Raw genomic sequence first — 26,481 nt, 5'->3', positions numbered from 1 at the left:
AATAGACCTGCGAGAGCGTGAGGCGATATTTATGCATATACTCAGTACAAATACCCAACTGTTCATAGGGAACAGAGAAGAGTGTTAGTTGGACTTAACTCTCTCTCCCTTTCACCCTCTCTCACTCGGATTCCAGTGCCCTAGAATAACCCTTTGGCTCAGCTGGTACTGAAATTCTGTGATGCCTTTGATGTGTTTTGGCCAGATGCATTCTGTGAGAGGCCACTATGCAGTGTATGGCATGTCTAAGGCTGGAATCTCATTGGACAACTTTGATGCACATGACTGCCTCAGTAAAAATTGCCTCATTTTGTTGATGCAATAAGGATACAATAATGTAATGCCCAGCGAGGGTTATTAGACTCCTTTTATCCGTAATAGAAACCCACTCACATCACACTATAATCACCTCAAACTTCAATGGCACTGGTCTTGACTCAATTGGACTCAATATAGTCAGGGATATCTATTTCTAAGATTCAGCCCCATGAAAGAGTGACCAACATTTAAACATTTCTCTGTTGAGATAATTGCCACAGAAATGACTATAATACATTTGGCCAGACCTCACTCCGCTTTTAATGGGACAGGAATGGTCAGTTGGCCTGGCAGAGTCCTATTGTGAAAGAAGCTTTTATCTAAATTTGATTCAAACATTGAGGCTTCATTTCAGATGTAGAGATGAAACCTGTTTACGCCACACCCAATAGCGTTGTTTTCCTCTCTCCTTGCCTTCTCTCTCTCTCATTATTGTTGCCTATGATCTTCCCGGGTGACTTGGCTGCTTTTGAATGGAGTAACGGCAGCATCCCTTTTTTTTCACATGCTTATAATAAATAGGCAGCTTCTGCTCAGATTATAAACAACCTGGCCGTGACTGGAACACTTGGCCACAGAGGGAGGCTTCATAGTTGAAATGATAAAGGCCATTCTTTGTTCCTTCTAACGGAGAGAGAGAGAGGGAGAGGAAGAGAGATTGAAACAGGCAACTTCTCATTTGTTGGATGTTTGAAATACCGTTATTTATTAAATTTATTTTGCTTAGCTATTGTGACAGTAAACAGTGTCTTCTATGGAGAATCTGTATATGTGGATTTTTAAATCACACATAATAAAAAGCATATTTATTAGCAAATGATTAGCTTAGAGCCGATGACATTGTAGGTTATCATTAATTTCTTTACTCTGTTGACTGTTAGTCACTGATTATCTCTCTAAGCCCTTGTAAGCCTCATTAGTCTGGACTGCATCTTTCATTTGTGTGTTTGAAAGCAATATCCTGCAGCAGCAAAATAGAAGAAATTAATATTTCAGAAAGCAGGCAGGAGGTTTTGGACCATGGACAGAGCTGCCCTCTATCGCCGTGGCGATGGGAGCATTTGCATTCCAGAAGACAGGCCTGGCGGCGCCTTGCGCCCCTCAGTAATGACACTTCAATTATTGATTTCCCACTTATCAGATTAGTGCCAGTGTCCGAGGCCACTCTCTCTCTCTCTCTCTCTCTCTCTCTCTCTCTCTCTCTCTCTTTCTCTGCCCTGCGTCTCTCTGCATCTCTCTCTCTCTCTCTCTGCCCTGCGTCTCTCTGCATCAGGGTGCCCAGACTGAGCGAGTAAAGGTCAAACAGGCGAGCTGGCGTGATTTTGAAAGGCCACAGCAAATTCCTGTGTGTTGGGGTGCCTGTGGGGACCCACACTGCCTTCGCACCGCCGCCGCTGCTGCTGCTGCCATCACTGCTGTTCAACCTCCTCTTGAGTGTCTCAGTGCATAACCACGGCGTGTTGCTCATTGCTCTGATGGGGGACGAGATGTCTGTTGGGGGAGAGAGAGAGAGATAAAGAGAGAGAGAGAGAAAGAGAAAGAGAGACAGTCAGAGAGAGAGAGAGAGAGAGTGACAGATGAAAGAGTGGGAGTGAGACAGAGAGAGACAGAGAGAGACAGAGAGAGAGAGAGAATGTTTGGGAGCTGTGAAACGTGCACGAGGGGTTACACAGATGAAGCCGTATCGCAATAATTAGGGCATGGCGCGCAGCGGAGGCGAATCATGCAGGGCCATTACACATCGAGGACAGGAAGCATATGGGGCTTGGCTCTGGCGTCAGGCTGCCTCTCCGCGGAGGAGGTGAACAGAGGAGGGGGGGGGGGGGGGGGGGGGGCTCTGGGAATTTTGCCGCGTTTAAATGTGTGAAATGGGCCACTGCCCAGCAGAGAGAGCTCAGATCCTCACTGCCACACTCCTGGGACCTCAGCCCATCCTGACAGGGGAAGGGGGTTGCCTTTGGTGTGCGTGCGTGCGTGCATGCGTGCGTGCGTGCGTGCGTGCATGCGTGCGTGCGTGTGTATGTGTTTGTGTGTTTTTCTGTTCAGGTGTGTATGGGTGTGTTTACGTATGTGTGTGTGTTTCTGTGCACGTGTGTGTTTATCTCTCTTGCTCTCTCTCTCTCTCTATCTATCTATCTATCTATCTCTCAGTTTGTGTGTGTGTGTGTGTGTGTGTGTGTGTGTGTGTGTGTGTGTGTGACTGGCCATCTGCAGGCCCTTTCCAAAAGCAGGGGGGTTGGTCTGAGGCAAGAATGCTTCACAGCTGCTCCATGGGAGCACGAGGCAATGGGGCTGCAGCTGACTCTCCCCACCCTGCCTTCCATTTACAGATGCTGGGATTCAGCTCCTCTTCCTCCCCTACCATCTCCCCCCCCCCCTCTCCCTCTCTCTCCTCCAGTGCGTTAGGCTTCCAGAGGACATCCCAGATTACCCCGCTCATCTGGCACCGGGGGTAAATAGGCGCTTTATTGTCCGCAGATAAAACGTGTGGGAGCAGGCAGTGAGAAATGCCCTGACTTTATCTGACTTAGCAGGAGTGGGGCCGCAGTGCAGGGCCCTTTCATAATTGCATATTAAAGTGACAACTGGCAGAGCTTTCACTATTCGTCATAAGGTGGAAGGTGTTATGATAGGGGAGGAGGGGAGGATGGGACATCCATTTCAAAGTGCTCTTAATAGAGTTTTTTTTTTTGCCATAGAAAATGCCTGCCAAGCAGGGCCTATCTGTGATTTGAAGAAAATATGCAAAACGCAAAGCACTTCATTGTAAAAATTTGTGAACCGTAAGCCAGTGAACTCTTGAAGATGAAATAAAACGTATTTTTGTGCAATACATTATCTACCGTTCTCACAAATTATAGAAATAATAAAAAAAACAATACTCCGCCAGAGTTACAGGACGCAGTGCAGTGAATTGCAGTGGTAGTGATGGCAACGGTAATGGTCCTTTGTGTGCAGTCACTTTTTACACGTCGTCATAAAATATTCTGCTTGTGGAATTTGATCTCGCTGGCTACTGGTAGGTTGTTGGTCGATGCTCCTGTATTAAGCCATTGGAGCCATAGGATTAATACAGTTGAATTGGCCTGGACTGATTCCGTTGGCAGTATGGCTGCTCGATAACTTTGAGAACTGCTTGTATTACTATTGATTTTGGGTCAGCGGTAAGTCACTGGTGGGCTCTCTATTTCGTTCAAAAAGCTATTTTCATTCCAAGGCACCATTATGTGCACACCACACAAATAAAGAAATGGGGCACTTATTGGTTTATATTGAGATAAATGTGAAACAGAAGATGCCTATTCAGTGGATGGTTTTGTAATTTGTTTTGCTTTGGTAAGGCAAGCTGGTGTGGTGTTTTTCAGTACTGTTAATAAATCACAGAATCAGTAAATGGTAATGCACGCAATTACATACTCATATTCCCCAAAGTAATAGAAAATCAGGTAAACATAATTATGCTTTTTGACTGAGCTGGACAATATCCCCTGGGTGTTTTGGTGTAGAACACTATGTTTGTTTTTTCCAGGGTAGTGAATGCGAGATGCTGAAGCAGCTCTCCCTTGATGTGTTGTCAATCCTCCGGGACATTTTCTCTGGAGTCATTGTCAAATCAATGTTGCATATTTTGGCTGTGTTTGGGGTTGTACTGTAGAATGAGTGTGTATTTGTTTACATTGACATTTGAAGTAAACATCTCAGACATTATCATGGATTTATTTATCATGGGTTCTTTTCTGGAATGCATATTTCCTTTTTTTTAAATGTGTGTGCATGTATGGCACTAAACTGCAATCTGTTGAAAGTGCCTGAGTTTGATGCCTGCAACTGAGGAGCTGTCAAGCCCCTTTTGACCCATCGGAGTATATATAGTGGGGGTTATTTGTGGGGGCTTCACATGCCCAGTCTGCATGTGTGAATTACATCAGGTTCAGAAACACCCCCGCTGTGTATGGCACAGGTATTGGCAATCATTAATAGCAGGGGGTTATGGGCGTCCACACGAATGCCTGATGTAAAACTGAAGTGGCTGGTGTGAATAAGAAATTTAATCAGCCCCCGTTCACTGGTGGCGCCCTGGTTAGAGTCCATGCTAGATTGGATCACTACTCTGAATTGATTGGCCTCATCCCAGCTCCAAGGTTGGGATGATTGATATCTACTTTCGTCTGTGGCCCATTGATGTGCTTCAAATCATTTTGGTGATGAATCGCTTCCTATCTGCATGCTGCGCTGTGTCTTCACGTGGGTTAGGGACCATGATCCATCATCAGGGAGTCAGAGATCGCGGGCGAGACTCATCCCGAAAGGAGGCCGTCGTCATCCTAACCTTTCCCGCTCAGAATGCGATTACCTGTTGGAGAAGCATTAGAGCAAAGCATTTCATTTCATTAAAGCGCTAACTGAGACAGCCTGGGAGTGGTTGGTTAAATCAGCGGGTCCAACAAGGGTGTGCAGATTGATAGAAACCTAAACAACCAACTACAGGTCCCATTTCTGTATGGCAGTGCTCTTACAATATCAGTAACCTACAACTGACCTATTTGGTGAGGGTTACAGCCTTTATTCTGTGCTTATATAATATGGTCAGGGTCTCCTGTTTAGCTTATATAACATAAGGGATAACTAGTTATTAATACAACGCCTATGCACCTACCATGAACATTGTATGTATTGATCACCCAGTGAGAATGTTCAAGTATCAAATAAAATACATTTTTTTAACTGAAAAAAGATTAGCTGATTGATGAAATGACTGACTGAATGTCTAATGAGGGGCCTACCATTAATAGTTTAGGAGCCACTTAAATCCATTTAAATCAATGGATTGGAGAGAAGACGAACTACTTGACACTACTGTGGAAGACAGTAGGTCGTCTGTGTGGATTAGATAGATAGAATAGTACTCATTGGTGAGATAATTATGAAGGAGACCTTAATAAATGATTGCAATTTCAATTAAAGAGGCGCCTTGAGACCGCTCATGTAATTGCTGCAGATAATCGCCTAATTGCTATTCTCTTAGGATGGGTTGTAGGGAATTCTGAGGAAAAGTTGTCGTTTTCGGGTTATTATGTACCCTCTCCTCATACCTCGGTGTTAAACTGCCATCTGTAATGGGTTGTGGCCTTGCTTGAAGTGAAACCATAAAACTACATATTGCCTCATAAAATTTAAATAAAGAGGAGGTAAAACTGTCAGCAGAAACAGCTTTACATTCTGCCCTTTATAGATTTTACTTGCTTCAATATGACATCCACACACTGGCTCAGGATGGGAACACCCACCGTATAGTTTTTACAAGGAGAAGCTGATGAGTGCGAATATTCTAGAACTTTTAAGGAACACCTGTGGTTGGACTTGTGACGTTTCCACAGCACAACTGAAGAAAACCCTCACAACTCTCTGCCCCTTCCCCCGATGTCTCCACAGGGTCCTTCATGGTGGTCAACGCTTCTGGGCGTGCCTCGGGACAGAAGGCCCACCTGCTCCTCCCGACGCTGAAGGAGAACGACACCCACTGCATCGACTTCCACTACTCCCTGACCAGCCGTGATGGCTCCAGCCCCGGGTCCCTCAATGTCTACATAAAGGTGGACGGGGGTTCCCAAGGCAACCCTGTCTGGAACGCATCCACTGTGACTGAGGGATGGGTGAAGGCAGAGCTGGCCATAAGCACCTTCTGGCCCAACTCCTACCAGGTACGTTCTCTGTTTGGCTTGCAGCCATTGCAGGGCACCAGTGGTTAAATAGTGTTTTGAATAGAATTTGTTAGGAGAGATGGCTTGTGTTCATATACAACATCCAAAATCAAGGCATTGACACTACTGACAATTTCACTTCACTCTGTTAGCCCTGACATGATTGCCCAGTCCCCCAAAAGATTGGTTTGATTGATTACACATAAATGAGACATTGATCATGATTGGATGGAGTCTGGAGTCTTTATGTTCAGCCAGAATCCCTGATCAATATATTAAAATTGACTTTTCCTTGGAATATGTATTGGAAGTCAAGGAATCTAATGCAAAAGAAGGGGGAATAAAAATCTTAACCCAGTAAATCGATTATATGGCCGTCATCACAGTTGTGAGAGGTGCAACCTCAGGTGACCCATATTAAATTGTAATGTAATCTTCTGTAAATATTATACCTATTTCTATTGGAGGCTATTGAGTGTGGTAAACAAAAAAAACAGTTGTTTAATATTTCATTACTACAGTGTGCATAACATTGAGTGTGGTTAAACAAACCAGCTGTTAAATATTTCATGGTTCCAATGAAATATGTTCTAACCAAGATAACATTGCATGTAATTGTCTTTGTGCGAACAGTATAAAACCTCAGCTTACTACCACATCAGTGTGAGACTGTCCTTGACATCAAGTGGAAAGGTTTGTGTTTGGAGCTGTGTGTTATTGCACAATCTGGCCCAGGCATAGAGGTTTGTTGTGTTATTAAAGTAGGTGTAGGACAGTAAATTAGTCGTTCCAATTTTCTGTCTATCTGCAATTCTCTGCAGCGATGTGGATCGAATGCCAAAATAATGGTTCATGTTGGTAAAGCATGTAGGTGAGACATTTTTTATTTTATTCGAATAGCGAGGCAGAGAGAAGACAGATAAGATGGCTGAGCTTGGATGTGTGTGTATGAGTTTAGATACCCTGAGGTGTTACTGCACAGGCACGCAGTAAGTAAACATACAAACACGATATTGTCAAATGAAACTGCTTAACATGTTAGACATGATAATAATAATAATACTTTTTTAGAAATAGCCAAGTTTGTATTATTAGCTATGGGTCAGCTTTACTGCGCGAATACCAATGTGAAATATCAATACAATTATACATGGAAATGTCTCGAAACTGTCAAACGTTGTGGTGGAGGGGAAACACAGTTATGAAAAACATCACTTTCACCCGCGACACTAGCATGTAAAAACATAAGTATTATGATTTTCTCTCCGTGAGAACAGACTGCTGCTTCCAGCAGTCATTAACTGTCTATTTGCAGATGTATGCTGCAGTTTTTCACTTCGTGAACAAGCTTTCGAGGCAACCAAGACATTAAAATGGTAATGAGGGTTGGTGCCGGAATCCAAGCAGAGCACTAATTTTCTTCCGACTGTCATTTGGGCTTCACAACACTCCTAGGCCACCTTTCACTCTGCAGCTCTCAGCCAATTTGGTCTAAATGGCCCAAAATGAGTCTATTTTCAGTCCTCAGGCCCCCAGAATGGACATCAGACCACGGGGTTTAGTCACCCAGGTACAATTATCTTTGCAATCACCGGCATAATCTTGCATCAGAAATGGGCACGTCGAATAACCTTTCAGGCGCAAATTTTAGACCTCGTTTCATACTTCACCAAATGCGTCCAGGTCTTTCACACTCTCAGATTTACACAGCCTGATATGCAACTCCCTTACTTTCAACCCTGGGGAATATATTTACATACATCATCCAATTTTCAAAGCAAATCAAATGTAAAAAAAAATATGTTTCAATCAGCGAAGTTATATTTTCTGATAATATTGAATGAATGGCTCAAATATTTGGACTGTTCTTTAAGTTTTGGCCGTGTTTTGTTAGCTGTAATACAATATTTGCCTAGATACACACAAACATGTACACACACACACACACACACACACACACACACACACACACACACACACACACACACACACACACACACACACACACACACACACACACACACACTCAGAGCACATAGGAGCACTACAGCTGGCTTTCAATTGTTGGTTTTCCCAGATACCTTTCATAATATTTAATGTTCAATATCAGGTCTCAAAAAGGACCCGTTGCATGAGGCTCAGAAAAGCATCCATGGCAGAATTGAATTTAACTTAATTAATTGCCTGTTAAATATCAGGTTCTGAGTCCAACTGTGGCCTATTAAAAGACAGAGAATGTCCCACTGTGTGCTTGATTAGAGGGGAGGGGGTGGCAACACAGATAAGTGCCCAATTTTGCCAAATGAATATCTGGATAAATCGAGCAGTTTTCTGCTATTATATTCCGCTACTTGACATTTCAGAGCTGTTTCTCTGCCTGAAACTCAAACCTGTGGCGAAACGCTCACACTGTCAAAACAATAAAAGCTCTTCCTTTGTGCTCTCTCAGACTGCATTTTATGGATGGAAATTTGAGGTGACATGTTTCAGGATTTAGCACAGCTGACTTCTGTGGTGCCTGAAGACTGCTTAACCTCCTGGTTGCCCCGATGTGTTTCACAGAGAGGCCAGTTGTGTGCTGTTTTTTTTCTTTGCTGCTCATATTTGCTTTGCCTGTCATGGCAGACAACAGCCCCGAAAGACAACCCATTTGCTTTGGGAGAGGTGGTCATGTAACGCCATAATGACATATGTGGGTTAGCCATAATAACAGGCAGTGAGAAGAGTGTAGATTAGGGGCTGTAGGCTGGCCCTCTCACATGCCCCTCTCACATTTGATGCTGTTTTTTCCCTGAAAGGGATGTACCATCACCATTCATCCTACGGTGGTTGGTGTGCAAATCACCACTGTGGCGGCAAAGTATGTCAGTGCAGCCCTCGGCACTCTACTGACGGCACAGTAATGAAGGCAGACGCCCGTCTGCGGTGTTCGGTGTTCGCCACTCACCGTTGGCCGCTGTCACAACCCTAGTACGGCTCTGTCATCACGGCTCGTCTCCTGAGTGCTCATGTTGGAATGGATTGCGGGCAGCCGAGGGGAAAGGGGCGGCTTGGTGATTGGGCCGCGAAGTCAAAGCCCTCTTGAACGTGTCCGTGCTCTTTGATGTCGTTGCCTCCCTTTGATTTTAAACCAATCAACCCTTCATGCCTCGCTGTCTAACTAACGGCAAGGGAGTGCAGTTGCAGGAGAGGGTCATTTAGTTTTTCTGCTTGTCAAAGCAAGCGAGTGACAATGAGAGAGAGAGAGAGAGAGAGAGAGAGAGAGAGAGAGAGAGAGAGAGAGAGAGAGAGAGACACACACACAGGGAGGGGGTGTGTGGCCAGAAATAATATTTATATTGTATATGTAGCTACAGTCCACTCCTGGTCAGTCAAAGTGAAAGAGAGAGATATGCCAAAGCTGCAGTCGGGTTAATTCCTCAGTAAGTAATCCACCAAGTTGTAGGGTGCAGGTCTCAAAATTATTTGTTTAGGTTTATGGAATACAATATATCATACAAACCTCCCAAAATATTTGCTTTCCCGGCAGTGCATATCAAATGAAGTTACGCTTAAATGAAATAAATGAAGCAAAAGTAAACATACAGTAATGAACTGAGCTCGACTCAGGAAATGAATTAAGTGCGAGTAGCGATTCGCCAATAGCCTCTTGGAAGCCATATGTCTAACACAACCCAACATGCTCACGTGATAGGTGCACTCTAGGTTCCAATAAGTATTAAACACTTCTCACGTTTGAGTGCACGTACGCCATGCACACTGTTATCCCGCTCGCTTGGTCTCGGTCCACATGCACAAAACCCTTTGCTTCTCCATGACTGTCGGAGTGGGGGCCGCCATGCGGCAAGTGTCAGTAAGGCAGAGGCCAGAGGGGGGTGAAAGTCACCCCTGACACTCCCCGCCTTCTCCCCTCACCCAGGCACTCTGTGCCCAGGCTGGCATCCCACAGGCATGGCACACTGGGGGACACGAATGCCCCCACCACATGGCACATCCACAGTGGCATGCAGTCATGCCAGCCTGCCATGTGTATGCAACGTGTGTGTGTGTGTGTGTGTGTGTGTGTGTGTGTGTGTGTGTGTGTATGTGTTTTTACAGTATGTGTGTGTACCGCATGTGCGTGTGACTGTGAGGTATTAGTGTGTGTGTGTGTGTGTGTGTGTGTGTGTGTGTGTGTGTGTGTGTGTGTGTGTGTGTGTGTGTGTGTGTGTAAGGGGGACAATTTCACGGGACTTTGAACAAACCTTTAATTCTGATCTGCTGTCCTGTACCCAAAGTGATGAGTGGTTTTCCAACCCATGACAAAATTCTGTTTTGCGCAGTGAGTCAGCAAACATTAGCATGCACTCTGGCAACGCTAACAGGCTCTCTGGATTTGCCGGTTGATCCGCGCAGAACTAAACTCAGCCAACTCTGCGTCCCTTAATGTGTGGGTTGTGTGTGTGTGTGTGTGTGTTGTGTTGTGTTGTGTGTGTGTGTGTAAGAAAAAGCAACAGGAAGAAAGAAAGAAAGAGAGAGAGAGACAGAGAGAGAGAGAAGTGTCAGTGCTTGTGTGTATGTTTGAGAGCTTTGTGAGGACAGAGATAGGGAGAAGAGATCACAGATAAGTGAATTTCATATGGAGGTGATTAGATTCTCCAATTACATTAGCCACCTCCAAACAGGTGCCTCCTCGGCACAGGTACAACACTGGTGGACACGAGGTCAGATGAGATGTTTACGCAAATACTGGTTTCAAATTTCCATTTTGTTTTCTCTCTCTTCCTTACTCTCTTCTCCTTTTCCTCTCACCTGCTCTCTCTTTCTCTCTCTCCCTCTCTCTCTGCCTCTATCCTTCCCTCCCTCTCTGTCTCTCTCATTCTGTCTCTCTCACTCTCCCCTCTCTCTCTTTCTCTCTCTCCCCCTTTCTCCGCCTCTATCCTTCCCTCCCTCTCTCTCTCTCTCTCTCTCTCTCTCTCTCTCTCAGGTGATATTCGAGGCTGTGTCGTTGCAGGGCCATCCTGGTTTCCTGTCGGTGGATGAAGTGCGAGTGATGGCCCACCCCTGCCGTGAGTGACCTGCCGTGACTCAGACTCTTCCGAGCAGCTGCTCTGCCACTCCTGGCGTGTCGGTCGGTCGGGAAAATAAATAAATATAAAAAAGCAGCCTGTCGCCGGCTCCACTCGCAGAGAGAGAGAGAGAGAGGGAGCCATGTGTGGGCTGAAGGGGTTCGGGAGAGAGGAACAGGGGGAGAGACAGATTGCAGGGCAGGGGCCTCTAATCATTTGGCCCTGACAGAAGGGCCTTACCTCAAGTCTGTGGACAGCAATGAGGCAGCCCATGGCCTAGCTCTCTCTCTCTCTCTCTCTCTCTCTCTCTCTCTCTCTCTCTCACTCTCTCTTTCTCTCTCTCGCTCTCTCTCAACTTCCAGACTTGGAGACGGCTCAGGATTTGGGACAGGGCACTTGCCTTGGAAACCACTGAATCACAATCAGATTAGAAAGGGACATTTGCAGTCGGCAAGAGGGCAAAGTATGCGTAGCGGTTGTGCTAGGGACGTCTGAAATGAATGTCAAGCTCGTCTTCAAATGGGATGATCAATGAATATGCTATTATCCATCCATTTCCAGGAGTAATGAAACTAGGATTTGAAAAATGGTGGCCAATGCCATTTCAATGCCATGTTTGATCATTTTACATTCAATTTAGTTCGAGTACAATCATTTAACTTTCTAGAACTTGAATCTATCCCAAAAACTTTACAATCTGGGAATAAATCTATTATGAAGAATCAAAGAAGTGTAACTGAAATACATGTTTTGCACACTAAGGAAAAGCTACATAATAATCCAACCTCCAATTTTATCTGTTATATTTGTCAGGTTTTATTCGATGCACGTTAGCTATACATTTTATACACGGACAAAACACAAACACATAGTCAGTTTCCCATGTAAATATTTCCCTATGTTTACTTTTAGTCTTGATGTTGTGCTTTATTACTTTTCCCTGGGTATCGTATGCTGTGCTGGTAAATGTCACCAGGCTCTCATGAGCATTGGGTTGTTTGTCCAGCAGTGGGGATTTCATCGTGTTTAACGGTCTTCTGTGGCTCTGGTAAATGCCATTGGACTAACGTGTGCGCTTTCTTGTTGCGTGGAGCAGGTAAAGCTCCCCACTTCCTGCGACTGCAGAGTGTGGAGGTCAACGTGGGGCAGAACGCCACCTTCCAGTGTATCGCCGGGGGCAAGTGGTCCCATTATGACAAGCTGTGGCTGCAGGTGCGTGCCACACACTCCACACACCATCGAATAGAGACGCGTAGAAAAGCTCATCCATGCATGGACGCTCATGTCCATGGATGTGAGCGTTTAGTGTGCATCCACATACATATATGTCTTTAGGTGTTTGAGCACGCACGCACGCACATGTCATGCAGACGTAGAGACTTAAGCCTACCTGAATGCATACGGTGAATAACGCGAATGCATGTGCAGAAATCCACACACACTTGCACATCATGTGCATCAATGCAGTCCTTTTGTTACTCTGTAAGGAAAGCATCTGTGTCCAGGGTGGATTGTGAAACACAATTAATGTGCCAGATTAATTTGAATTGCCTACATTCACTTGCACTCCATGCCCTGTACGTACGCAAAGATGAATGAATCAAATCTAAATCATCACTGCTCTCATACAGGGCTCCCACATTAATGATCGCCTCAAGGCTGTTAGTTAAGACCCTTGACCCTGCTGACTTCCTCCACTTTTGGCTAATGCAGATTTGGTAGAATGGGTCCGTTTGGCAGAAGGACTAAAGAGAGAAATATCAAAAGCAAGTCACAGGCTGAGTGCACTCCTGCACACAAGTGCACTGACCTTCCAAGAAATTAGCATTTACTGTGCTTGAAAACAACTCAAGATGCAAAAGTTTGATTCTGAATACCAACAGCTACATTCGTATAACATGCATAGCGTAGTTAAAGTGATTTAATCTATTTTGCACAAAAAAACATGCCCTGATATATGCTGGTTGCGTTTATTCTTATAAACCTTTTACCCAAATATTGTGTTCAATTTGTGTTCATATCGTAGCTACACACACTCATTAATTATACAGAAATACCACACATAATCTGGTGTTCAGTTGGCTGATTGGTAGGTTGTGTTTTGACACGGTCGGCTGGCCAGTGCATCACTGATTATCTGGGCCCAGCCTGTTGTTGCACATGAAGGGGGTGTTTGCTTCTCGTTTCATTTGCATTGGGAAGACAGGCGGGAAGGTACATGCTGAAGAAATTACCCCAGAGAGTCTATGTCGCTGTGTTATTTCTGATCCAGTGGATGGTGTATTTATGTGTGTGTGTGTGCGTGTGCGTGCGCGTGTGTGTTTGTGGGAATGTGTGTGTGGGTATGCGTGTGTGCGTGTATGCGTGTGTGCGTGCGTGCGTGCATGTGTGTGTGTGTGTGTGTATGTGTGTGTGCGTGTGTGTGTGTGTGTGAGTGTGTGTATGTGAGCGTCCGTGTGTCCGTGCATGTGCTGGAAGGGGCTCTCTGGAGCAGAAATGGAGAAAAAAATGCAGCTTGTCTCTGGCCGCAGCTGTAAGCCTCCTTTTATCTGACGCCATGACACAACATGAGAAACACTAAAGCCAAATGAAACCCTGTGTTTTTTATCGCACACTCTTAGTTTCGGTCAGACACACACACACACACACAAACACACACACACACACACACGACCTGACAGACACATACATCAACATTTACACGTATCCTACCTAGATGAACTGACGATGACTGTGTGTTTTACTTTGACATGCAATGTGCCAAAGTCACGCCTCTATTCGGCTGTCCACTGACTTGTGTTGCTGAGTGGTTGTATACCTCTGTTACATGTCACATGTCTGTGTACTGTATGTATGTGTGTATGTGAACATCTGTTTACACATCTGTGTGTGTGTGTGTGTGTTCCCCTGTACCTTTAACAGCAGTGGAATGGGAAGGACACGGCGCTCATGGTGACCCGGATGGTAAACCAGCGTCGCTTCTCCGCCACTGTCAGCGTCCTTGACACCTCGCAGAGGGGCGCCAGCAAGTACCGCTGTGTCATCCGCTCTGACGGCGGCTCCGGCGTGTCCAACTATGCCGAGCTTATCGTCAAAGGTAAGTGTCTCACGCGTCTCCCTGTCCCCAAACCCCACCCCCACACCCCCACCCCTACCCAAAAGGAAGGTGTTGATGCTCAATGAGAGCTTATCCACTTATCCTCTAGAAAGTATTAGCCTGTGCGCTCACACCCGTTATTTCAGCTAGCATCAACAGTCTTTGGTGCCGCCACCATCAACCATCACTTTGTTATGCACAGACATCCTCATTTGTCAGTAATACTGGAGAGAGAAGGAGAAGGAGAAGGAGAGAGAAGGAGAAAGAGAAAGAGAGAGAGAGAGAGAGAGAGAGACGTTGAGAGACAGGTAAGAGAGAGGGACAAAAAAATGTCTTTGGCCGAAACGAGGACAAGAGGAGGGGCCGGGGACTGCTGTAAAACGCTTCCCATCTACAAGGAGAGGAGGTCGTCCTCACTTCTTAGTCCGTGTGTCAGATGGGAGATGGCTCTCTCTCTCTCTCTCTCTCTCTCTCTCTCTCTCCCTCTCCCTCTCCATCTCCGTCTTCCTCTCCCTCTCTCTCCATCCTGTTTGATTTGCAGCGGTGGCGGTGATTTTCCCTTAGCCAAACAAGCCTTTTAATGCTGCTATTTACCCTCTAATCTGGGCCTCTGATTCACGCTCACTGCCCATGTGCCTCCTGGGGAACGAGTGGGCGCCTCCTGAATAAAGGCCCTCCAATAAGCCACCCCCGTGAGACACCTGTGGTTCGAGGCGCGCTCCAGAACCTTGAATTGTCCTGCACCTGGAGCTGCCCTCTGTTTTGTGGTGTGGGCGCGTAAGGGCCTGGATTTGCTGAATTGGCTGCACTTCCTGGATCTCAGCGGAGGGCCCCCGGACCGACCGCTGAGCCATTTTTGCGGGAAATGGCCATTCCAGGTCTGGGCGTCCAGCTGTGGTCTCAGTGATGGTCATTTAGGGATGGTGCCCAGCAGACAAGGACCATCCAGAAGGGAGTCTGGCCAGACTCCGAAGCAGTGTTGTTTCTTTTTTTGCTTGTCAAATTAGCCCAAGGACACAGATGCAAAATACCAGCACTTCATTTCTGTCTTTTTTTTCCTTAACTTAATCTCACCAAGTCTGACCTAATCTTATTTATGCATTTAGGCTTGTTAGTTTCCCTCTGTCATACGGGATACACCTAATCACGTTAAGTTTAATGTTCATGGAGCGCTCTCCTCTGTGTTTCTATGGTAACTTTTGAAGTGGAGTGGGCTCAATTACGATGGGATGCTGCATCTCACGGATTGTCCATCACTCCTCCGGGCAAGCTCCGCTGAATCAACTGAAGTTTCAAGAGAGCTCAGAGCTTAAAACCCGTCCACCAGCACCCCCCCACCCCACCCCCTCCACAACCGACACCCCCCTCCACCCTGGGGCCAGTGTTAACATCCCTGTCTCAGCTCCAGCCTCATCCTCTTAGCCAAACGCACGTCAGATTCCAGAGTAAACACAGTCCTGTGCTCACTGTCAGCATGGACATTTATTTTTCCCTCTCTCGCTCTCTCTCTCTCTTTCTTTTTTTCTCTTCTGGAGAGTGTGTCGAGTCTGTTTTTTCCTCTCTCTCTCTCTGTCACTCTCTCTCCCTCTTAAAAACCGTAGGAACACGAGCAATCAGCACCATCTGTCTCTTCCCAGCACGTTCTCAGGGGCTCTCCTGTGGGGTCGTTGCGGGGAATGGACGTCTGGCTGCCGGCTGTTCAGGTGTTCAAAGGCTCTGCGCACAGCCTGGGAATTTGGGGGTGGGAGGGGGGGGTTGCAGAGCTCAGGCGAGAGAGAGATGCCACACGACAGGGGGGGTTGGGTCTGTGCACTGGGCCTGGAACGAACCGAGGGCACGCAATATGCTACCAAGCACACAACGCTAAGTGAAATATGGATTAATTAACATAGCATGGCGCCAGGCTTTAAGCCTGGATTTTTTTCAGGGAGAAGGAATGGTTGTCTGTGAAAGAACAGGACTTGTGCCAAGAAACAAATTTGACTGTCATGAAACATGCGTCATCACATGAACAGAGCTAAACACAGGAATCTTACATTTAGAGATCTCACTGATTTTGTTGTCAATTCAAAGAAAAAATCTATAACCCTAGGTCAATTTCTCATCTAAAAATGTCACTATCATGGCATTTTTTAGTCACCTCAATATAAATCTGAAACAGAAGGATGCTGCCATTCAGAGACAGAGAGAGAGAGAAGGAGGGAGGGAGGGCGAGAGAGAGATGTCTTTCACCAGTTTTTGGGCAGGTGCCTGAATCCTGAACACTGGACAGTGCATTCTCAATTTCACATAAACTTGTCATTGTGTGAATATATGGGTCTCTCAGGGCTGTGGAAAAGCAAGGAATTACTGGTATTGGAAGAGATTAAAATGCTGACTTTTATAAATGGGCCTCTCACGGCTCGACTCCAGGCCCATTAATAACTGCTGCTGATGGAACAGCCAGCTCCACTCACAGAGCAGGGGGAGGAGGAGGAGGGGGGGAGGAAGTCTCAGCTACCGCTGTATAAAGAGATGCACTAACCCCCCACCCTTCACACACACACACACACACTTACACACACTTATACACACACACCCTTACACACACACACACCCTTGCACTCTTTTCTCTGTTTCCATCTCTCATCCCTTTCTCCCCTTGCGTTTTCTCCTGCTGCCTTTGTAGCTCTCTTCTCTTCATCTAGTTCTACACTCTGCACTGTTCCCACTATTTCTCATTCTGTCTCTTATCTCCCACTTATCGTTATGCCTTTTCCTCTGCCCCCCCCCCCCACACACACACCTCTCTGTCACACATATACACATTCAGTCCTGCTTTGAATTAATGGTAATCTGTGTTCAATAAGATATTTTCTGACAGTAATTTGTCCTGTTCTGTACTCTCAGAATAACACCTCTCACACGACCTCAAGTCAGCCCTGCCTGCCTTATTGAGCCATTTATATACATTAACACCCTGATCTCTTCAGAATGAAAGTCTGCAAGAAGTTTTCAAAGTAATTTCTGCTTTAGAAACTCCGGGCACATTAGATGAGAATCTCTCTCTCTCTCTCTCTCTCTCTCTCTCTCTGAAGAGCTAGATTTGCCCCCTGAAAGTCTCTCCTGCTGTGTTGGCTTCATCTGTCATGCTCCTGTGCTTTTTCTCATTTTGGGGGGGTGCGCTCTAAGGGGATGCGCTGATGCACTGACGCTCGCTGCCAGCGGCCTGATCTGGTGCATACGAAAGGCCCTGTAAGCAAGCTTCATCTCCCACTCTTTAAAAATAAATAAATAAATAAATCTGTCATGAAGCCTACGTAGACACGAAACCACCGACAGCAGTCATTACTGTCCAGTCTCCAGCATGTCTGTCGGCAGAGGCTAGCTGATTTCACATTACGCTCCGGCGTCCGGTTTGCCCTCTGCCTACCAGGCTTGTTCATGATGAGCATTATTGTGAGCCACAGGTCACAGACACCTACAACCTGTTCGCTGATGTGTGTGTTTATGACAGGTGTCTTGCCCTATTCATAGTGTGAGGATGGTTTCATGACAGAATGAGACAGGTGAAGGCTCGGCGATGTGTGTGTGTGTGCGTGCGCGCTGCTGGCCTTCCCTTCCTGTTGATTTCAGCAAGGTTGGCACCTTTGGCGTGGAACATATGCCAGACCTGCCCTCATAAACTGACCCTTCACATGGCTAAGAAGTGATGGAGCATGAGGTTTTAGGGTCAGGCCGCCTTTATGAATATGCCTGCGCAGCGCTGAAAAGCACAAGGAGATACCGCTGAGACAAAGAACACTAGTATTAATCGAGGTCCAGAGAAGCTTCTGGAAGGCGCTGATGAGCATTAGAACTGAGCGTTAGAACAAACACCATTTTTTGCTCAGTCACTGATGTATTTGTTAATTCAATCTGGCTGAGTAGTGCAGAAAAAGCTCTCTCTTTGTGTGTGTGTGTGTGTGTGTGTGTGTGTTTGTGTGTGCTGCTTGAATATACTGTGTGTTCTGTCTTGTGCTCCCATCACACCTCATCTCCTCAGTATGCTGCTGGTCAAACCTGATAGCTTTTATATTTCCAGGGCAGGCATATCATGAGAGGGAATACTTGAAAGTACAAATTATTAATTTATTAATGGTTGGACAGGTTGTTCATGGATAGGGAAAGGAGAGAGAGATAGGTCGATAACAGGCCAAGACAGTTTGGGCTTGCTATGCTATCACAATCACAGACCTATAGAGCTCAGGTTTCGTTATCTTTTCACATTGTGGTTCATTATAGTTCATTATAGATAGATAGATAGATAGATAGATAGATAGATAGATAGATAGATATTATGGCTGTCCTCAGGGAAATGTACTAGTTGCGGTTGATCTGTGAAAGTTGCTTCAAAACAACCCTTAAAAAAAAAAGATTATGTATGAAGCCACTCAGAGATAGTGATCCGTCTCGCAGCACTCGCTTCTAACTGACTTGTGCATCTCCAGATTTGAGTCCTTTTAAGTTGCCTGCATTTGAGTCTCAGAACGAGAGCGTTGGCAAATTGGCCTAAACTTAGTTGATCTGAATTGATGCAGCATCCTTTAAGTCCGAAGAAGTTATGGATCTCCCCTCTCTCCTTTTGTCCCTCTTTGAAGTTTTTTGTTCATCTTTATTCCACCTTGTGAGATTTCCCTCAGTGCACAGTAGATAATTGTATTTATTAAACGGCTTGTGGCCGACGCCGCAGGCTCCTTGTCCTCTGCCAGGGTGCCCCTCCCGCGCCTACCTGCTTCTGTGCGGTGAGACACAGTGGCAGGAGTGAGGCTGGTAGGGGAGTTGTTCAGCCACACTTCCACATCCAGGGAGACACAGAAGGTGGCCTGGAGAAAGGAGGAAGTGTGCCTTTGTGTGTCAGTGTGCATCCCAGTGTGCATTTGGTGTGTGTGTGTGTGTGTGTGTGTGTGTGTGTGTGTGTGTGTGTGTGTGTGTTTGTAGGTTTGTGCATGTGTGTGTGTGTGCATCTGTGTGTGTATGTGCTTGGGAACGAGAAAGAGAGAGAGGGAAATGGGTGTCATGGTGAAACAGGGAGGCCTGTGTTATCTTTAAGGAGACAGCCCAGGAAAGCAGCATTACCAGAGGATTTGGGGATGTGCGGTAGGGCTGTGGAAGGAAGCCGCCTGTGAAGGGGCTGAGTTACAGAGATGGATTAGAGCGCCATAATACTGCGGGTGCGATAAGCTCCAGCCAGAGAGTTAGCACTTCAAACAGTTTGTGCCAGTTTATTTATCTGTTTGTGCCTCTTTTTTCCCCTTATTTATTTATTTACTTGCTTATTTATTTATTTACTCGCTCCTGTTTTCCCCCTCCAGCTGTAGCACCCAGCACAGCACCACTTCAAAACAGGCTTATGTGTAAATATATTCTCAGATAGAATGTGCGGTGTGTATTTGTCACGCCATCAATGAAGAGAAAGAGGCTCCCATGTTGTGGTTGGAGAACGTGTCTGTTTTTCTGTCCGGTCCGTCAGTCCATGGAAGTCTGTGGGAGTTGGAAGCCGCAGAGCAGCTCAGCTGGAGTTCTGGGCAGTCAAGACGAAGATGCAAGGTTTTCGGGGCGTCCTTCATATTCTCGCGACGTGGCGCACTTGGTGAATTATTTCCCCTGGAGGCCAGCCTTCCTCGCAGCTACCTGAGACTACTCCTTCTGAGAGCCTACCGAAGTAAAGGGAGTCATTGAATAATCTCACCGCTCTTATTTTGGAGTCCTTTTTCTTTTTGCTTTTCTTCTTGCCTCGGTGCAGTGTGCAACTTGATGAAAGGCCCCTTTGTGAGCTGAGAGAACATTGCAACATCGCACAACTGCTTGAAAGGCACAGAATACATTAGCCTAGAGTAAAACGTGGTGTACATACTCCCAGTGGGCCTTGAATAGATTCAGTATTCTATACAACAGGCACGGGGTCAAGGCCCAGCTCCTGTGGTACCTCCACATTAAAATAACATTACATAGCTTCAACCTGTTTTAATGACACGCCGCTTGGTTGAGTCCACAGCCAGATAAGTTGGATGGTGGTGTGCGAGATATTCACCGGAGACATCGGTGTACTGAGAGACAGGTATTCGTAAAGTTTGGATGGAGTGACCACCCTGCTCTCGTTATTCTAACGAGCTGTACTTGGATAGGAACCACTGATCAGAAAGCAGAGACAAGAAATGCAGCAGGAAGACATACCGTGTCTTATGCGTAGTACAACAAACTGTTTGTGGTGCTCTTGGTGGACCTCTTGCGTGTGTTTGCTTCTGAAAGGCGCTCCCACACATGGCTCTCTCAGGAAATCACTGGTAATAAATAGATTTAATCACCCGAGCAGTGAAGGGCCAGAGTCTGATCCAGGTGAGATCTCCCTTAGCACATGTGTGGGTGTGTGTGTGTACATATGTGTGTGTGTAGGACCGTGTACATATGTGTGTGTGTAGGACCGTGTACACATGTGTGTGTGTGTGTATGTGTGTACATATGTGTGTGTGTGTGTGTACATATGTGTGTGTGTGTGTGTGTGTGTGTGTGTGTGTGTGTGTGTACATATGTGTGTGTGTGTGTGTGTGTACATACTGTATGTGTGTGTAGGTGTTTACGAAAGCAGGTGGGCTTTCTGAGCCACGGGAGACATTAGCGGACTGAGAAATGGGCCCTGCACTGATAATGATGCGTGGAGGGGGGGTTGAGGTCTGGTAAGTGGGGATGGGAGGGGGGTGCATCAGGAGGAGTGTAGCACCCTATCTAATGACGCTGTGCCGCTGTGAGCATGCGAGGAGAAGCAGATTTCCGTAATTGTTGTCTCACGGCTCCAAGGTTCTCTCCTCCTGTCTTTCTCCCTCCACTATTGGCGGCGTCCGCTGGGGCTTGATCTGATAGCGTGGGATTCCTGAAGCTTTGCAGAAATCCAGAGATTTAAAAATTCCCTGTGGAGTGCCAGGTGATAAAGTCTGAAATTATAGGGCCGGCTGCGGCAGCTCGCCACCCCGAGCGTGGCAAAGATAGTTGCCATGCTAGCTAGCGCATGTACAGCAAAAAAAAACGGAGAAGGGAAATGGAAGCGAACCTCATTTAGCGAGAAGCTACGATAAGGGCCACATCACTTTACCTCTGATGAAAGAAGAAGAAGAAGAAAAAGAAGAAAAAGAAAAAAAAAAGAAACTTCTGCTGGTCTTCGATGGAGTGGAATTGGTTGAGGAGTACACTGGAAAAAAAGAGACTTTTGAAAGGTAGACAACATGGTGGTGGTGCCCCCATGTCCTGGAGAGCCTTCCTTCCATGATTAAGAACCACATTGAGAGAGAGAGAGAGAGAGAGAGAGCGAGAGAGCATTCTTCTGTGTTACCTGCCCCTTCTTTATGGAGGGCAGGTGTTTCTTTGAAAGCCCCGTCACACAGGCTCAGCCAGATTTTACTAAGCATCGCGGCTCTTAGAAGAACATTCTAGCAGGAGTGGAAAAGAGGACGCCGTGAAAGAGGGGCAGATGAGGGTGTGTGTGGGGTGGAGGGGCTGTCTGTCTCTGTTCCTCCACTCAGCCAGAAGCTGGAACTTAGCTCACCGCTCGTGTAAATTCATTAGTGCCTATGTGCAAAGTACGGCTGACTGCTTCAGAGACTCCTGCTCTTTGAAACGGAGTAATCTTTGAGTCGCAGGCCACAGATGCGTCTCTCAGATTGATGACAGGTGTGTTAAAATGGCTGCCAGTGCTTACAACACAGTCTGTCAGTGTGTGCTCCAATCAGAGCTTTGGATATCAAGAGCAGAGTAGCGCTGTTCTAACCATTATTTTTTTTCTCGTGTCATTAATGAAGCCGCTACGTAGTAGTGCTTAAGCCTGATAATCTATTAGTACTACAGCTCCTGTGATTACTGTGACAAAAGCCTCCCTGCTTTGACATGACTAAAAATAATGGCAGTGATCTCAATCTCTCTCTCTCTCTCACACACACATACACACACACACACACACACACACGATGCTGATATAATGTAGGTGAGCCCAAAAGACGCACACACATAGACACATAAAAGGAAGCACACGTATTCTATCCACCATTTTGAGAAATGCCCCATTTCTGTCCATAAAACTGGAGCCCCCTGTTGTGCTCTAATGGATTACCCTATGTAGGGTCTAGAGAGCAAGGAGCCGTGGGGTGATTAGGGACACAGCTTTGCTCAGTGCAGGGAGGAGAGAATAGGAGCCAGTGACTGATGTGAGACTCAGAGGCACTCAATAGATTATCCTGTGCAGTGGAAAGCCAGAGAGGGAAACTAGTGATTTGAGTCCCGGACTCACTTTCCTCATTCAATTTCCCTCTCTCCCTGCTCACTCACCCCTATGCAGTCTGCATGAAGTCTCCAGCTTGCTCTTTTTCGTCTTTTTTTTTCTCCTCATACTATCGCTCTCTCTCTCTCTCTCTCAGTCTCTTTCTCTGTCTTATAATCTCTCTTTTCTGCTCTCTTTCTCGCTCTCGCTCTCACTCTCTCACTCTCTTTCTATTTTCTCTCTTTCCTTTTCACTCGCTCACTGCTTCACTCCTTCTCTCACTCACTCTCTCCTTCTCTCACTCTCTCATTCTCTCACTCACTCTCTCCTTCTCTCCTTCTCTCACTCACACACACACTCACTCCTATAGTCAGTCAGCAGTTACATAGCTATCACAGGGTGGTAAATGTGCTGTGCTCTTTGCATGAGCGCGTGAGAGCACTAAACGGAGAGGGTGTGATTGAGTGCCCCTCTCTGCTTCCTGTGGAGACTTCGGAGGGCAAAGCTGGTGAATATTAACGACTCGAAAAACACAGCAGCCCCTTTGAGGGGGGCAAAGGGTGCTAAGCACTCAGTGTGTTTCTTTTTTTGTGTCGTTCTTTAATTCTTTAATTTTTTTTTGTCAGTCTGTTTTATGAGACAAAAGGGACGTCGCTATGCGTGTCACGACGGAGCCAGCCAATCGCCGGCGGCTGTCGTACGCTCCCTCGTCGCACAGGTTTGGCTATTTTGAGGGATATGTCACCTGAATGGGATGACTGGGTGTTCTGAATGTGCCACCTACCCACAATGGCCTCGGAGTGAACATCTGTGCCCACACGCAGCGAACAAGACTCATTATGTGCAGCCAGTAAAGGCTGTCACCGCAAATGCGTCGGCCTAGGATCCTGCTGACAACAGGCTTTGCGCACACGCTGGAAAGAAAAAAAAAGGGGAAAAAAAGGAAACAGATTTGACAAGTGTATTAAATGAACAGCAACTACTGTTTATTAACGGCTTCAGGAGAGGCCATACTTCTTAATGCTTTTTCTCAGATGACACTTCCCTCGAGGTGAATTGTCACCCACCCGCCCACCCCGACCTCCAATATGATAAATAAGCCATTTGCTTACAAGCGTGCCCACACAGGGCCCCGGCGCACGTTCAGGAATCCGATTAGAGCGTGTTGGGGGTTAAATGGTTGGAGCTCACAGGTCACGGAGCTGGAGGTGCTTTTGGGAAGCCATTCTTTAGCTGCAGCTGGGGGAGTCTCGGGCCTGTAGCCGGTGTCTAAATACAGGGCTGGTAATCTGGCTTAGTTGATTACATGGAAAGCCGGGCGACGCCTTCTAATTAGAAGCAGGTTCAATGGCGCCACGCATGGCCAGTCTCTTCACGCGCGGTTACACCACTCCAGCCGAGGATTATGGTGCTGTCTACCCAAACCCTGCTTTTGTTTCTGCTCTCGCTCTCCCTTTCGCTCACCCCCTCTCCATGTGCCCGTTCACTTTCACACGTCTCTCTGTGTCTCTCTCTCCTGCTGAGAGGATGGGAGGACAGATAGATAGATAGATAGAGAGGGGGGGGGGGGGCAGTTGGAGAAGGGTAATGCACTGGAAGTTCACCGCAGACTAGTCTTGGCTTCAGAGGTTTGCCGCTCCACTGGCCACAGGGTTGTTGTCAAGGAGAGCGCTGGTTTTGTGAAAACAAGACACGGCACTCGCTTGAAAAGTGTACAGTTTCTATCAAACTCCTCTCTCCGTTTAAATGCTCAACTAAAAAAGGGCTTGTTAGAATACAGCCCAGAAACAACAATTCTGTGTCATGTTCTGCATCACCCCCTGCAGATTGCTTCCTGATTTAGATTTCTAAATATCACCAACATGTCATTATTGTGGGCTTTATCATCAGAATCAGAATCAGATATTTTGACCAAGTATGTTAACACACACAAGGAATTTGGCTCCAGCCGTTACTCTCAAGCAATACAGACAATATAAAGCCAATGTACAAATTATTTACAGACAATACACACTATACAAGCAATATACAGACATGCATATTGTATAAAAGACAAACACTGTACATAATGTGCAAGTAGAGTGTGTGGTAGAGCAAACAACAGTAATATGCATAGAAATTAAATTGTGATGGGTGAGTATTGATACTGGTCAGCTATTTGAGGGTGTTGGCTGCTCCTGTGTTGGACTCAGTTAAAAAGAGACAATCATATTGTAATATTCCATTCATATCTCTCCCTTTGCATAATTCATCCAGTAAATGTAATTGAACCTGATTCCATATTGGATCTATGTCTCCATTTTGAGGTTAGCCTGTCTGACCAAAGGCCCTGCCTCTTTGTCTCCCCCCCTCCCAGCTCCCCCGACACCTATCGCTCCCCCTGAGCTGCTGGCTGTGGGCGCCACTTACCTGTGGATCAAACCCAACGCCAACTCCATCATCGGAGACGGGCCTATCATGTTGAAAGAGGTGGAGTACCGCACCACCAAAGGCAACCTGGTCGACACCCACATCGTGGACTCGCCAACCTACAAGCTGTGGCACCTAGACCCGGATGTGGAGTATGAGATCAAGGTTCTGCTGACCCGCCCGGGTGAGGGTGGCACGGGACCGCCTGGACCTCCCCTAGTCACCCGCACCAAGTGTGCTGGTGAGTACTGCTGGGAATTTATCCTCTCAAGATGTGTCCAAAAGCTCTGTAGATAAATCAGTGAATAGCGACAATAAAGTGAAAATATCTGAGGTAGCATTTTTGTAATCTTAAAGCAGCATAACGGAACAATTGCTAATCGCTAACGAGATGCTAGCGGCTAAAACTAGCGAAACCTCTTGAAATGTGCTTACTTTGACACTATGACAAACTAGTTAGTCAACAACTGTCCTAACACAGACAAACATCAAGCAAGTGCAACACAAGACAAAGCAAGACGGCAAATAAGCTACTTACTAGTTCGGCAGACAGTAGAAACCGAGCGGCTTCAGCCAAACCTACATAACCCAGTAATATGCCAACGGACCCTGGTATGGCAACGGCACAGAAGCGATTCTCCATATTAAAAGTCATTGTAGCGCCCCAATTTTTTTAAGCTGTTATTTTAAGGTAAAACTGCTTATCCTAACCCTGAAGTACAATTACTGCATAATGCCACTTTAAAGCTTTCACTAACAATATGTGGTCTTAGAAAGCATCACCTATATATTTGAATGCAGTGAGTTTGTACGAACTAACCACTCCAGTCTGCTGGGTATCCATGCCTGCCGATTGTTTTGTGTTTGTAGTACACATTTAGGTGAGGGTGTGGGCTCAGATGGTGGCTTAGTCTGTCAGACGTTAGCAAGAGCTGCTAATCTTGCTAACTGTAAGTCTGAAAGGAGTGCTGTGGCGGTAGTTGCAACAATTTGAAACTGGGTTAACTTGGGAGACTTTTTCCCCACGATGAAGAAGAGAAAGTAGGATAAAGTGAAATCCAATTCAATCCACTCCAGCGGGAACGACGCTTCGATGTACGCTGCGGGACTCACACACACACTCGCACACACACACACATATGCACATACAGCCAATGTTAAGACTCAGCAAACCATCTGAGATCGGACACCGCAGCCAATGAACCGCCAGCGAGACAGGAAACTCTTTCCAACTAAAACCCGTTTGGTGGTGGAGAGCGGGTGTGAAATCAAGGATGATGATGATAATTGTGACGGTAAAATCATGTAAAAAGACAGAAGGAGGGAAGGTGGTTGTGTGTGTGTGTGGGTGTGTGTGTGTGTGTGTGCGTGTGTGTGTGTGTGTGTGTGTGTGTGTGTCTATGTGGGGGGTTGTAGGTAGAGGTGTAGCAGTGGTGGTGGTGGGGGTGGGGTGGTTGCAATTTTCACTTGCAATTATTAACGCAGTGGGTATGGTATGGAGCCGGCAGAGGCAAGGCACACTTGATTTGATAAAGTGACAGCTAATCAGATGAGATGTGCGGCGAGGGGGCTGGCGCAGGCACCCGGATGGGGACGGTAATTGAGGGGAACAGATGAGCGTTCCCCGGGAAGTGCGTGTGA

The 26,481-nt window shown here is 46.4% G+C and overlaps 1 protein-coding gene across 11 annotated transcripts in view; it reads left to right on the top strand.

Annotated features, from left to right (window-relative positions):
- Positions 1–26,481, top strand: part of ptprt (protein tyrosine phosphatase receptor type T) — a 205,525-nt gene that overhangs the window by 63,265 nt on the left and 115,779 nt on the right. For all 11 annotated transcript variants that reach the window (XM_031567962.2, XM_031567961.2, XM_031567959.2 and 8 more), the window contains exons 3-7: positions 5,752–6,020; positions 10,987–11,068; positions 12,165–12,280; positions 13,991–14,165; positions 24,788–25,081. In XM_031567962.2, coding sequence (XP_031423822.1) covers positions 5,752–6,020; positions 10,987–11,068; positions 12,165–12,280; positions 13,991–14,165; positions 24,788–25,081 — 936 coding nt within the window. The remainder of the gene's footprint in view (positions 1–5,751; positions 6,021–10,986; positions 11,069–12,164; positions 12,281–13,990; positions 14,166–24,787; positions 25,082–26,481) is intronic.

This window comes from Clupea harengus, chromosome 5 (assembly GCF_900700415.2).
Source record: "Clupea harengus chromosome 5, Ch_v2.0.2, whole genome shotgun sequence".
Lineage (NCBI taxonomy): Eukaryota > Metazoa > Chordata > Actinopteri > Clupeiformes > Clupeidae > Clupea > Clupea harengus.
Note: the sequence above shows the minus strand (reverse complement) of the source record. Positions and strands in the feature narration are given on the sequence as shown.